This window comes from Lagenorhynchus albirostris, chromosome 9 (genome assembly GCF_949774975.1).
Source record: "Lagenorhynchus albirostris chromosome 9, mLagAlb1.1, whole genome shotgun sequence".
Classification (NCBI taxonomy): Eukaryota; Metazoa; Chordata; class Mammalia; order Artiodactyla; family Delphinidae; genus Lagenorhynchus; species Lagenorhynchus albirostris.
In genome coordinates, this window is record NC_083103.1 from 45,847,038 (window position 1) to 45,861,952 (window position 14,915).

The 14,915-nt window shown below is 39.9% G+C and overlaps 1 protein-coding gene across 2 annotated transcripts in view; it reads right to left on the bottom strand.

Moving 5' to 3' along the window:
• Window positions 1-11,486, bottom strand: part of IPO7 (importin 7) — a 48,003-nt gene extending 36,517 nt beyond the window's left edge. The window contains exon 1 of one of the 2 annotated variants that reach the window (XM_060159691.1): window positions 11,264-11,486. In XM_060159691.1, coding sequence (XP_060015674.1) covers window positions 11,264-11,347 — 84 coding nt within the window. In that variant the 5' untranslated portion in view covers window positions 11,348-11,486. The remainder of the gene's footprint in view (window positions 1-11,263) is intronic. The other variant, XM_060159690.1, reaches the window with a different exon arrangement.
• Between the last annotated feature and the right edge of the window lie 3,429 nt (window positions 11,487-14,915).

The window sequence follows — 14,915 nt, forward strand, 5'->3', positions numbered from 1 at the left end:
AGCCCGTGCTCCACAACGAGAGAAGCCAATGCAATGAGAAGCCCTCGCACAACAAGGAAGACCCAAGGCAGCCATAAATAAATAAATAATAAAGAAACCTTTTCACCCCCCACTGCCCCACCTTAGCAGCCTTCTTTAGGTCCTTTCAACAATACACATTACCCCATTGCAGAGTCTTTGTACATGCTGTGACTTTCTACCTACAACACTTCTCTCTACTGCTCCACCAGAGTTAACTGGTCCACAGCTTCACATTCTTTGGGTCTCAGTTTAAACATTTCCTTAGAGAAGCATTTCCTCACTGATCACATTAGGGCTAAGCAGGGCTCCCTATTACTCTCATAAGCTCCAAGGTATTTTTACTTCATAATACTTATTACATATTTGTAATTATAACATTTGTAGCTGGTTTTATGTCTGCCTCTCCTATTAGACTTTAAGCTCCACTGAGAATAAGGACTTTACTGTATACCCAGTTCCTCATATGTTTGACATTCAAAATACTCAACAAATTTATTGAAAGAATAACAATGAATCAACAAAAAAAGGGGCTTTGGAAGCAGTTCTGATCACCTAGGGGCTGTGCAGAGTGAAAAAGCATATTTATATTTTTAGACCGATGAGCCCACAAAGACCACTACTATGTCACTTTCTAGGCCATTAATATTACAGTAGGGGGCTTCCCTGGTGGCGCAGTGGTTGAGAGTCCGCCTACTGATGCAGGGGACACAGGTTCGTGCCCTGGTCCAGGAAGATCCCACATGCCGCAGAGCAGCTGGGCCCGTGAGGCATGGCCGCTGAGCCTGTGCGTCCGGAGCCTGTGCTCCGCAACGGGAGAGGCCACAACAGTGAGAGGTCCGCGTACCGCCAAAAAAAAAAAAAAAAAAAAAAAATTACAGTAGGTATCTTGTCTCCCGCATCAAATTGTGAACTCCTGGAATGAACTGCTAGAATCAGACAGTTATAAACATAAGTGATGTCACTTCCTACATTTTTAACTCTTGAGCAAGTTTGATTCAGCAAATCTAACTCTTAATTACCAAGTCAGTATAACAAAATCTACTTCACAGGATAGCTCTAAGGAATAAACATGGAAAGTATTTTGGCAAATATCAAGACATAACAAATGGGGAGTTCCCTGGTGGCCTGGTGGTTAGGATTCCGAGCTTTCACTACCATGGCCCGAGTTCAATCCCTGGTCGGGGAACTGAGATCCCACAAGCCGCGCAGTGTGGAATCACACACACACACACACACACACAAAGAATTAGTACAAGTGGACAAGACAATCCTACCACAAAACAATATATGCAATACACCAAAGCACTGGTCAAGATGGGGGAAAAAATGGAACACAGTGCTGGTAGACGTATAAAACGGTACAACCATTTTGGAAAACTGGCAGTATCTGACATGCACCTATCTTACAACCTAGCAATTTCCCCCTTATATATCCAAGAAAAATAAGTGCTTATGTTCACAATAATACCTGTCCATTAACAAGTGAATGTATAAACAAACTGTGGTACAATTCATACAATGAAATACTATACAATAAATTAAAAAAATAAAACCAACCTACAGAATCAAGCAATAATACAGATCTCAAAAATATGTTGAGAAAGAAGCCAGACTGTATCACATACTATGTGATTCTATTAATGTGAAGTTTAACGACAGGCAAATCCAAGTTATAGTTAACAGAAGTCAGAAAAATGATAACCTGAAGACAAGTCTGAAGAGAAAATTCTAGGCCAATGGAAATGTTTTATCTATCTTATCTATCTTCCTACCTACCTACCTATCTTAATCTAGATGGTGGTACCTAGGTAAAAGCTGACTGAGCTGTACATATTTTTGAGCTCTGTGTTATATGTAAATTAACCCTCAATTAAAAGAAAAAGCCAACAACACTACTTTTACTTGAACATTCTCAGCATTATTCATAAAAAAGTAGAAACAACCCAGATGTCCATCAACTGATGAATGGATAAGCAAAATGTGGCATATCCATACATTCATGTAACGTTATTCAGTAATAAAAGGAATGAAGTACTGACACTTGGTACAACATGTGTCAACCTTAAAAACATTATGCTGTGTGAAAGAAGCCAGTCACAAAAGACTACAGATGGTATGATTTCATATATATCAAATGTCCAGAATAGGCAAATCTATGAGCAAAAAGTAGCCTAGAGGGCTTCCCTGGTAGCGCAGTGGTTGAGAGTCCGCCTGCCGATGCGGGGACACGGGTTCGTGCCCCGGTCCGGGAACATCCCACATGCCGCGGAGCAGCTGGGCCCGTGAGCCACGGCAACGGGAGAGGCCCGCGTACCGCAAAAAAAAAAAAAAAAGTAGCCTAGGACTGGAGGTGTAGGGTGGAATTAGGAGTAACCGCTTAATGGTATGGGGTTTCCTTTAGGGGTGATAAAAATGTTCTAAAGTTTGTAGTGATGGATGCATAACTGTGAATACACTAAAAATCACGGAACTGGATACTAAAGTGGCTAAAATCAATAAATTTATTTTAAAAAATCAATAAAACTAAACACTGAAAACAAGCACTTAGTTTATTACCCTATTATTTTAGGTCACTTTGAATGCCTTCATAAACAAACCAGCATAAACCCAAAAAGTACAACTGACCAAAAAAAAAAAAAAAAGTTACTTTCAGACAACAGAGCTAGACTAATGGTAAGAAAGAAAGGATATTTCTGTCAGCAGGAATAGCACAAGCAATCTCAACCTGGGACATCTATCTACTGGCCTCATCCAGCTGAAATCCCTAGTGCAGGTAGCCTTGTATTCTCCCTAAGAAGGTAACAAATGGACTTAAATTAGTACTAAATATTAAAAATCAGGTTCTCAAGAAAATTGAGACAGAAAGTAGGTTCGTAATCACTTAAGACTGGGATGGGGATTAACTACAAACTGCAAAGAGGCATCTTACTGGAATAATGGAAATGTTCCAAAACTGGATTGTGGTAATAGTATTATCTACCAAAAATCACTGATTCCACTTAAAACAGGTAAAGTTTACGATATGTAAATTATACCCCAATAAAGTTTAAAAACGGGAGAAAACCCCCATGGATCTGTACAATTATAAAACACAGGACAAATAAAGATACACACTAACTATACAAGTTAGGAAAAAACTCTTTCAAGCATTGGGTAATCTCTAACAACTTTCTGGCATTCTTGGATATAGCAAACTATCACATATTTAGAAGAATTCCTGTCACATATTAACTATTACTATATTTATTAACTATCATAAATTTAAAGGTCTTCATGTTTTACACTATAAAAAATAAATTTAAGTAAAAATATCACTAGCATCAATTTTTATCACAAAGTTTGGCAAACACTGATTAGGCTTGAGAAAATGCTACAATAAATCTTTTATTAGTCAAAGTAACTGGCTTCTAGCAGTCAGAGAACCAGGAGAAATTAAGCAACAAATGGGTCATTATATATCATTAAGTAGAGCTAGAACTGCTAATACTCAGGTTTAAAAGCTGCTCACCATAACACAAAACTACCTTTCCAGACAACTTCTTACCTTCTCATGATCTGTCATCATGCCAAATAATTCAACGTTCATCCTTAACCCACCTCATCAAAATTCTTCAATAGCCCCAGCTCCATCTCCATCTCCTTTAATTCCACTCCACTTACTAGTACTTACAACATGCCAGATACGACAGAGATAAAAGATCACCACTCTAAAGTAGGTTGGGAAATTAATTCTAATTAGACTGACAGGTAAGTATTTTAGTTAGACCCTAAAGAATTTAAACCCACAGAGATGGAGAGAAAAGATTTTTAAAAGGAAAAGAAGTATGGGTTATGTTAAAGAGATTACTAGAAAAATGAAAGAAAACAGTGGAAGACAAAAATGAATAGGTAGAGACTTCCCTAGTGGCGCAGTGCTTAAGAATCCACTTGCCAATGCAGGGGACACGGGTTCTAGCCCTGGTCTGGGAAGATCCACATGTCACGGAGAAACTAAGCCCGTGCACCACAAATACTGAGCCTGTGCTCTAGAGTCCATGAGCCACAACTACTGAGCCTGTGAGCTTCAACTACTGAAGCCCGTGTGCCTAGAGCCCGTGCTCTGCAACAAGAGAAGCCACCGCAATGAAAAGCCCGCGCACCCCAACAAAGAGTAGCCCCTGCTCGCCACAACTAAAGAAAGCCTGCGAGCAGCAACAGAGACCCAATGCAGCAAAAAATAAAAATAAATAAATCCATAAAAATTATTCTTTAAAAAATGAATAGGTATATTGTGACCACATCAAGATCCATTAAGTGTGCACTTTTTTTGCAAGTTTTTACATGATCAGATCTATGCTGCAGGAAGAATAAGGTCCTGAAGCAGTATGAAGAATATAATTCTAGGATAGATGACTATTAAAACATTACAAGGGCTTCACTGGTGGCGCAGTGGTTGAGAGGCCGCCTGTCGATGCAGGGGACGCGGGTTCGTGCCCCGGTCCGGGATGATCCCACATGCCGCGGAGCGGCTGGGCCCATGAGCCATGGCCACTGAGCCTGCGCGTCTGGAGCCTGTACTCCGCAACGGGAGAGGCCACAACAGTGAGAGGCCCGCGTACCATAAAAGAAAAACAAAAATTACAAGTAGAAAATTATTATTACAACAGGTAATAATAGGTCTGAAAAACTTCTACTCCACAGGTAGCTCCCCTTACTCCCCAAAATAAGTCAAACTACAAAAGAAAAAGAAAACGAAAGACATACATATCACATAAACAAATTTCCCCTGACCCTACTACCTTTTTAACCTACAAACTTATTCCTACCCCCTTACTAGCATTTCACTCACTAACCCTGTAATCAGAAATTTTCTCCAAGGTTGCCAATATTTTTAAAGCTCCCCTCCCCTGCCCCCACCAAACTCATTTTGCTTTAACTTCCCTCATTTAGAAATATCAACAACCCTTTCTTTTTCTAACAGCTTTTTTACTTATTACAAAAGGAATTCATGTTCACTGGTAGAAAATTTATGAAATTTATTTATGGAACAAGGAAACTAAACCTACAACCAATCTTCTTACTTGAAATTCCTTTTCTTGGCGCCCTTTGGCTTTTCTGCACAATTCTCCCATCTCCTTTTCCCTATGTTTCTCAATGTCCCCAAAATGGGCATGGCCCAAAGGGTATGCAGCCCTCTAGTCCACCCCACACCTCTGGATCACACTCCCTTCCTCTCAATTCACCTGCAGAAGAAAAATCACTTTTCCATTACTGCTTTCTCTCCTAAACTTCAGTTCCACATTCCCAATTGCCTACTAGACATTTTCTCCTTGGTGTTTCCAGCTCCTCGAACCAGATAGACTGTAGTCATGCTTTCTCCAATATCAATTTCCCTTCTAGACCCACATTTTCCAATGTAATCACCTAATGTCAATATCTTTTTTTTCAATATCTTTTAAAGCTTACTTTAAGACGTAACTTTTTATTAATTCTCACCATTTTGTAATGTAACCAAACAGACCTTCAATTAGTTACTGTACTTTACATCATTTATAAGGAAGAGAGGCGCTTAAGGGCACTATGACATCAGAGTTTACATAAAATGAATACAATCAGGTAATTTCAAGAGCCAAGGAATTTCTACCCTCTGCTTTACTAGAGAAGTTGACAAAGGCAATTACTGTATCTATTTTACCTACATGAAATATGAGGAGTAGTGAGGTTAAGGCAGTGTAGTGGTAAAACCGGGACCAGGCTGAGGCTCTTCACTGTGTCCTCCTGCCTTTCATTAAATTGCGGTAATGCTTTCCAACTAAGGAATTTTTAAAAAACTTCTTAATTATAAATTACTTAGCAACCAAAAAAAAAAAAAAAGCGCCCACTTTAAATCAAGCTCATCGTTAACATGCCACTGACAGAAACAGTAAGTAAAATAATGCGTGCATCTATTTCTGAAAAAGAAAATTGTTTTCTTACAAATATTAATATGGTGCTATCTTTCTTTCAGATCTTTAACATGCTCTGTCACTGAATAACTTCCTGTCTAACAATCCAAGAATCCAGGAACTTTCCCTCTCCAAAATTCACAACAGGATCTACTTCATGATATTCCTAATTAAAGAATGTTAACCTGCTCAGACTACAAACTATTCTATCTTCCAAAAACATACACCATAACCTCATAAATATTTGCTGAATTTCTAGACTTGCTAAATTGTCCTATAAATGTGCCATCATTTTGCACTTTTCCAGACCTAAGATTTTCACTGATTAAACATTTCATAAGCCTTTAATAAAATAAAATCAAATTAACCAATTATAAATAATCACTTTCGGTTGTAATAGTAACCATCTGTGAAGACAGCAGATGTGACTTAGGTAGTTCGTGAACTTTAAAGATAAACAAAATATCAAGAAACTTATCAAAGCTATGTCCTCTTACTTTTTTTCACATAAAGCACGTGAAAAAGCAGCATTTCTGCCTACATAAGCATTTTACAGCAATTAAGCTTAGGAACTGAGGGTTTAAAAGAGATTTAAATGAGATTTATGGTTAGGAAAAACTTCAGTTTAAGGAGGTAAGAGGTTAACAGGAGGGGTGAGCAGCATGAGTAAAGGTTTGCATATAGAAAGGCTTCCACTGAAGAACACTGGCAGCTAAAGCAGGAAGAGAGCAGCGATATTGTTCTGTTATAATAATCTGCCAAAACCCTCCAGACATTATTTTCTTTATCTTACAAATGAAAAAAACAAGTATTTCTGAGTGTGTGTGTGCGCGCGCGTACAGATAGGAAAAGACAGTCTTTGTATTCAAGAGCAAATAGTCTGGAATATAAGAAACAATGTTGAATGAATACCAAATGCACATATTTTAGATTAGCTAAACAAATTTTTAAAAATTGCACTTCTAGATATACTAGAATATATAGTATAGAATTTAAATGAGAAGTGACAGATGTCTGTAACACAAACCTACTTTAACAATTCAAAGATGAGTATTCTTAACATTCTTAACATTATTCAAGGGCTTCCCTGGTGGCGCAGTGGTTAAGAATCCGCCTGCCAATGCACGGGACACGGGTTCAAGCCCTGGTCCGGGAGGATACCACATGTCGCGGAGCAACTAAGCCCATGTGCCACAACTACTGAGCCTGCGCTCTAGAGCCCACGAGCCACAACTACTGAAGCCCACGTGCCACAACTACTGAAGCCCGAGTGCCTAGAGTCTGTGCTCCGCAACAAGAGAAGCCACCGCAATGAGAAGCCTGCAGAACGCAACGAAAAGTAGCCCGTGCTCGCCGCAACTAGAGAAAGCCTGCATGCAGCAACAAAGACCCAACTCAGCCAAAAATAAATAAATAAATATATTTAAAAAGAAAAACAAAAAAAATTCTATTATTCAAGTTATTTCTCTTTGCACTCAACAAACATTTACTATAGAGAACCTATAATGTGGCAGGCACTGTGTTTATAAGAGTGCCAATTTTCATGCTGCAATAATGCTATCTACTAGTGAGCTCACTGTCCAAATAATATGTACTTGTGTTCTTTCTCCATCAGTGCTGATCATCTGCCACTGAGATGAACAACTACAAAGTTAGCAGACTGAGGTAGGAAATGAAATGTATTGCATGTCGGATTGGTTAATCAATTGGCACTTAAACAGTAATTCAAATAATCTGGAGAGAACTTAGTAGTTGCCAAACACTTTCCTAAAATTTTTACATTCATCATCTCACTCAACCCACACAACACAATGACATACCATACTAACATAAGGAAAATGATGGTTAGAGGTTAAGTAACTTTAACACCCCACAGCTAGTGCAGAAATCTTTAGTTTAAAAAAAAAAAAAAGAAAATGGTTTTCTTCAGTCTTGGCAAAGCCTGTTATACAAACATATTTCAAATTGGGACATGAGAGAGAACAATGGGTTCCAAATTACAGCAGAGGTTCAAAAAAAATCAAAATTCATAACACACTACAGAGTAAGTGGGGAATACTAAAACAGATTTATCTTGAAAATATCTGCCAAAAGAGTGTCCTTACTGTGGTCTTTAACAGTCTTATGGAACTTTATCTATATGTAACATAAAAAACATATAAACAGGGACTTCCCTGGTGGTACAGTGATTAAGAATCCGCCTGCCAATGCAGGGGACACGGGTTCCAGCCCTGGTCCGGGAAGATACCACATGCCGCGGACCAACTAAGCCTGTGCGCCACAACTACTGAGCCTGCACTCTAGAGCCCGCAAGCCACAACTACTGAAGGCCGTACGCCTAGAGCCCGTGCTCTGCAGCAAGAGAAGCCACCGCAATGAGAAGACCGTGCAGTGACGAAGAGCAGCTCCCGTTCTCCGCAACTAGAGAAAGCCGGAGCGCAGCAACGAAGACCCAACGCAGCTAAAAATAAACAAAATAAATAAATAAAATTAAAAAAGAAAAAAAGCACCCTTAAAATCCTTGAAGTGGAGGTGGTATAAGACATCTAAAGCCTATACTGTTCTCTATTATAACAGGAAGTCAGTAAAGCCTACCATTAACAAAGAATTGCAGTAACAAAACACAGTAATTCCTGACCTCATGAAACTCAAAAATTATACTGCGGAAACAATAAGTAAAATACATATGATAAATAAGTGACACAGAGAAAAATAAACAAGTGAAGGGAGACAGGGAGCATGGTAGTCAGGCCACTCCTTAGGGATACGGAGACAGTTGAACAGTGATAGAAGTTTCTGGGAGACAACTGAGTAAAAGGGGTTCCAAGCAGATGGAACAGTTAAGTGCAATAGCTGAGACAAAGGCACTTTTCGTTTTGTTTTTAAACCATCTGCACTCTAATACTTGGATAACATTTACAATTTTTATAGAGTTAGTGATTACTTCACTTAGCTGAAGAGATCCATTCAAATGGCAATGATCTTTTTCTTTTAGCTAAATGAACCAAAATGTAGCTTCAGTTGAATGAGACATCATGGACTGATTGGTTCACCCTATTTTATCTAAAGCAAGAAGAGCTTGCCAAAAATAAAATGCAACTTCCTCCTTCTTACTACAGTAAAGCTTCTTCAAGACTTATCTGGGATCTATTTCCTAAATCAAGGTTCTGCCACAAGAAAGTCAAAGCAAAAAGTATTCAAATGGAAGCACTTCATTAAAATGGAATCAAGATTAGAAATGAGAATAAATATTCTAATTAATAGAAAAGTTGTCTTAGGAAAATTACTAAAAAATCTAGGTGTAATGACAGAAATTTGCAAAATGTAAACATTTAACCATCACAGAAATACAGGCCAGATATCAAATTTTTTGAAAGAAAAGATAAGCAGTGTTCACTACTCCAGAGTATTTTAAAACCCTAACAGCAGCTTAAGGGTTAAGTAATAAATGCTTTGAATACTATTTTGATTTATCTTCTAAAAACTAGCTTGTGAAATACTTACCCCAGGTCTCTACCACAAGATGTTAGTACATACAACTGAACATTCAATAACCTGATTGAGGAATAAATGAATTTCTAATTTGCAGAAAGTATCACTTACCCAATTTTTCTACAAGGGAACCAATTTTTTCAAATAACAATTTTTAAAATTAATAATTACACACAAGTATTTTAGTCAAAATAATGTGCTTTTAGGGCAAAGTCATGGTAGAAATCACTATGACTAAACTTTTAGTGTGTCTAGGTTTACATATGCATTAGCACATCATCAACAAAATAATGTTCATCTTAACCTGTGTCTATCACAAAACAAATCAAAATAAAAAGCAATCCACAACTCCCTCTATGGTTTAGTAATGGTTCAAAGTGGGAATTTCTTTCAACTATTTTATATCCAAAAGAAATCTATCCTCCTCCCAAGGTGTCTTCGAGCCTAAGAATTTCAGCATCATTTTTGGCAAGATCTAATGGTCTTATTCACATATAAAATAGATTTAACTTTTCATTTTTAAATAATTTTACACTTAATTTGTCTATACTCCGTGGGCGGTCTTAAAATTTGAGTTCCTTGAGGCCAGGAATCTCTAAAACAGCATTGTACACTGAAGATGTTCAATTATCAGTACTCCTGGAAGTCAATATAAATAATGTTTTTAAATAATTTACCCACCAGCTAAGAAGAGCATAAACTAACTGAATTTCTATTTTAACGAGGGACTTCTCTTTATGTAAAAAAAAAAAAAAGTACACTAAACGTCACTAAAGGTGGGCAAATTCATAGGAAGTGACAGCGATCCTTTAAAGAAGCCTTTAAAATACTCACTAAAATATAAGTTACAGAAATTTAGAAACAAAGAATGAAACTGAAAAAAGTACAATAAAATACCCACATAATAAGGCTCTTTTCCAAAGGGTGGTCTCCTCCAAAAATATGGGTAAAAAAGAAACCAACGCTCAGAGAGTTGACATGGAGCTTGGCACGTTTCAAGGCACTCTGTCTTACATCGTCTCCCTTGACTGTCACAGCAAACCCTGTGGCCTAATTTTATGAATGGGAAAACTAAGCGTCGAAAGGTTAAGAGACTTGCCCAAGGTCAGTCAAGAAATTAGTGGTACAGCTCTAACCAGAAGGGTGCACTTCACCTGACACCTTGCACTAAATCGCGCTGCCTCCCCGACCGAGGCGTTAACAGAGTAGAAGAGCAGTGAATCAGACTCCCATGGGTATCCCGCACTCCCCGCACCCTGCCTAAGAAGCGGGGGCTCGCCTCTGAAAGCTGTCCCTAGCAGCTCAGTCGGAGAGGAGAAAGTTGTGCAGGTCACCGATCAGCCCAGGGAAGTGACAAGCTGACAGGCACAGCCCCCAGTGGGACTAGCTCTGCATTCCCAGGAGCCCCTCAGAATCCGGCGCCAGCGGGACTGCTACCGGAAACGTCTGAAAAACCTCCCGGTGACTTTCGCCCCCTCCTGGGCGCGAGGAACGAGCTGGGAATGAGCCAGAGGGCGGCCGGCCACCCGAACCAGCCATGTGTCCAGCCCGTCACGCCCGCCTCGCCCTAGCCGGCTCCTCATGCCTCGACCGCAGCCAGAGGCCCAGCTCAGGATCCAACGCAAAGGCTGCCTTGGCCGCCGCCGCCACCACCGCCGCAGCAGCCTGAGGGCCCCGGCGTGGCACTCGCCGTCAGGTCCCCGCCCCACGGCTCCAGTTGGGCCCCTCAGCGACGCCGTCCCCGCCTCTGGCCAGGCCCGGAGGGCTCGGCCTGCCACAGTCCGCCCGCCCGCCCGCCGTCGCCGCCGCCAGCCCAGCGTCCTTACTTCATTGAGCTGGCGCTCCGCGGCCTCACGCAGGGCTGGGTCCATGGTGCCCCGCAGGGCCTCGATAATGGTGTTGGGGTCCATCGCAGGGCGGACGCAGTCAAACCCGGAGCTCGGGTGCTACTGGGCCAGGAATAGCGCCCCTCACTGCGCACATGGACCCGCCGCGCTCCGCAGCGGCAACCGGCGCGAAAGGAAAGAGAAGCGCCAAGGCCCCGGATAGAACCTCTTCTCTTCGGCGTGGAGGCGGGAGATGCTCCGGCCACTTCCTGTCGGCGCTCCCGTGGAGCGCTTTGGGAGATGTAGTCCACTTGGGCAGTCCGCAGCCCACGTGGCCCTGAGCTGTCGCTCCTACAGACAAGACCTGTTATTCAGAAAGAGAAAAATGTTCAAACTTCACAGAAAGAAAATTAAAACAATCAGTTACACATAGATTCCACATAATAATATACCTTTGGTAACCATAAGGTAAGGCTGATGCAATGTGTGATGCTAGTAGCTGTGTAATTGAAGGAAGCCTTTTGAAAAGCAATTTGAGATGTGTTACTAAATGCCATAAAAATGTTTATAATCTATGACCCAACTAATCCCATTTATGACACTTTATCCTAAGGAAATAACATAAAGGGTTAAATGACCTTTATGTGTAAAAGGTGTTTATCACATTACATATTTATAATCAAATATTAAAATTATGGGGTTTTTGGTTTGTTTGTTTTTTTTGTTTGTTTTTTGAGTATCCAAATTTTGGCACAGATCACCTCTAAATGCAGAATAAAAGTATAATCCCTATTAAAATCCACCTTCTTTAAACAGGCAAACATTTTCAGAAAGGTTAAATTAACTTGCCCAAGGTCACTTAGTAAGAGGTTTGCCTAGGATTTCAAACCAAGGATGTTTCTGTTTTCAAAGTTTTCATTCTCTCCAATGAATCACTCTGCCTCTCGAAAGACATGTGGAACCGTAGGGGAATGGTTAAGCAAATTACAGGAATCCAGTCAATTAAATTTTTCACAGTCACCAAAAATTACAAATGTAACAACACTAAAATATTTATATATAGATACAGCTTTGTTACATAGACAAAAACTGGGAAACAAGGCTGGCAAATGAAAGTAACTGATTTTCTAGCATGGTGAGATTTTCAGTAATTTCCTTTCATACCTGTTATTGTTGTAATAAAGTTATGTATTTACTTAAAATGAATTATAAGCCTTCAAATACAATTTGTTAAAAGATCACTTATTGTTTTTACTTTACAAAAAGGAAAAAGGGAGACACAAAAGGCTTTCCCTGGAATAGTGGGCTTTGCAATATTAATCTCTTATGTGCCAGCCACTGTGCCTGGAAGTGAGGTATAATTATTCCTGATTTACCAATGAAGACTCCAGGGCTTAGATTGTGAAAGGTCATAAGGTTTTCATAATATAACCTGTAAGATCTATCATTGTATTGATACAATCTGTTTAAGAATTTCATCTCCCTATTCCATCCCTCAAATGAAAGGGCCTTGAAAATAAAGATTATGTTTTAATTCACTTTTGAATCTTCACCTCCTATCACAGAGCTTGAATATCTACTAGGAGTTCAATAAATATTTCAGTGAATAAATGAAGAAAGGAATGAGTGAACTAGTAATGACTTTTAGTTGTCAGTGGCTGAGCCAGAATTGAAACCTCAGTCTTCATGATTCCAAAGCCAGTCCTCTTTGCATTACTACATAGCTATTTTAGACTCCAGCATTGACTTGTACATAATGGAATTGTGAAAATTACAGCATTAACACAATGTATGTAAAAGCACTTGACACAAAGAAGGTGCTCCAAAAATGTTAATTCCCTGTGCCTGAAACTGAAATGGTGAAGGAGTGTTGGGGGAAATATGGTTTTTAAGCTATAGTGCTGGGAACTGGGAGCCGGCAAGGTTTGCAGGTCTATAGCTGGAGTGGGGGCCTGTGTCTCATACTTCAAAGAGAGTATAGCTCATAGGGTACTAGACCCTGTCTAGGGAGCCAGAGTTCCTTTATCCATACAAGGAGCTTGGCTCCACGACCCTTCAGGAGTTAAGTAGGCAGAGTGATTAGCACACCCAAATAATTTGTAGGGGTTTTTTTATTTTTAGCTAGTAACACACAAAATGTGACTTATATGACTGGAAATTTAGATGTCAGCTCCTCCAGGGCAGGGACCATATCTATCTATCTCTTTGTGGCAGACAAAGAAATGAGTGTCTGTTTGGAACTCCCTGGTGGTGCAGTAGTTAGGGCTCCGTGCTTCCACTGCAGGGAGCCCAGGTTCAATCCCTGGTTAGGGAACTAAAATCCTGCATTCAGCATGGTGCGGCGCGGCCAAAAAAAAAAAAGAAAAGAAATGAGTGTGTGCTCAATAAATAAGTGTGTGAAGATTAAAAGAAAAAGCACCATGTTAGGGCTTCCCTGGTGGCGCAGTGGTTGAGCGTCCGCCTGCCGATGCACGGGACACGGGTTCGTGCCCCGGTCCGGGAGGATCCCACATGCCGCGGAGCGGCTGGTCCCGTGAGCCATGGCCGCTGAGCCTGCGCGTCCGGAGCCTGTGCTCCGCAACGGGAGAGGCCACAACGGTGAGAGGCCCGCGTACAGCAAAAAAAAAAAAAAAAAAAAAAAAAAAAAAAAAATGAGGAAATAATTCCATACCAGGCTCCCAAAATTATTCTGAGAATCCAATGAGGTTGGAAAGTGCTTTGTAATTATAAAGCTCAGTACAAACATAAATTGTTACTGGTATTAAGGAAAGGGCCGAGGAGAAAGGAAGGTAAGAGGGCAAGGAAGGAAAGTTAAAGAAAGTGAAGAAATGGGGACTTTCTGCAGAGCATCTTTCCCAGCAGTAAGTGTGCACTTTCAACAGTTTGGTACATAGATGTCCTTATAAAGCTTAGTATATGCAAGGAAAGGTAAAAGACAACCTTGTATTGATACTGTCACATGAAGACCATTTTATTGCATTTCTTTTAAGTACACTGACCTACACAAAATTGAAGTTTATGACCTAAACCATATAAAAATTTTTAAAGATCAACTTCATCAAGGTATAATTTACATAAAATTCAACGAGTTTTCACAAAGTTATACACCATGTAACACCACCATAATTGACATATAGATTCTAGCCATTAGCCCTTCCCAGTCACCTCTTACGTGCTCAGCCCTATGACACATATGCTTTCTATTCCTGTCAGATTTGCCTTTCCTAGAGTTTCATATAAATGGAAGCATTCAGTAAGCACTTTTTATGTCTGGCTTTTTTTTTTTTTCCACTCACTGTAGCACTTCTGAGATTATTTCTACGATGTTGAGTACATCAGGTCATCCTTGTTGCTAAATGGCAGTCCATTGACTGGACGTACAACAATTATCCATTCATCTGTGGCCCTTTGAGTAATTTCCAGTTTTTGCCTATTGTGAATAAAGCTGATATGTACATTTGTTTACAAATCTTTGTGTGGATATATGTTTTCATATCTCTGGTAAATAGCTAAGAATGGAAAGGCTGGTTTGCATTGTAAGTGTATATGTAACTTTATAAGATACTGCCGAACGATTTCTAAAATTGGTTGTACAATTTTACATTCCCACCAGCCATCATGGACATTTCATTGTTCCACATCTTCATCAACA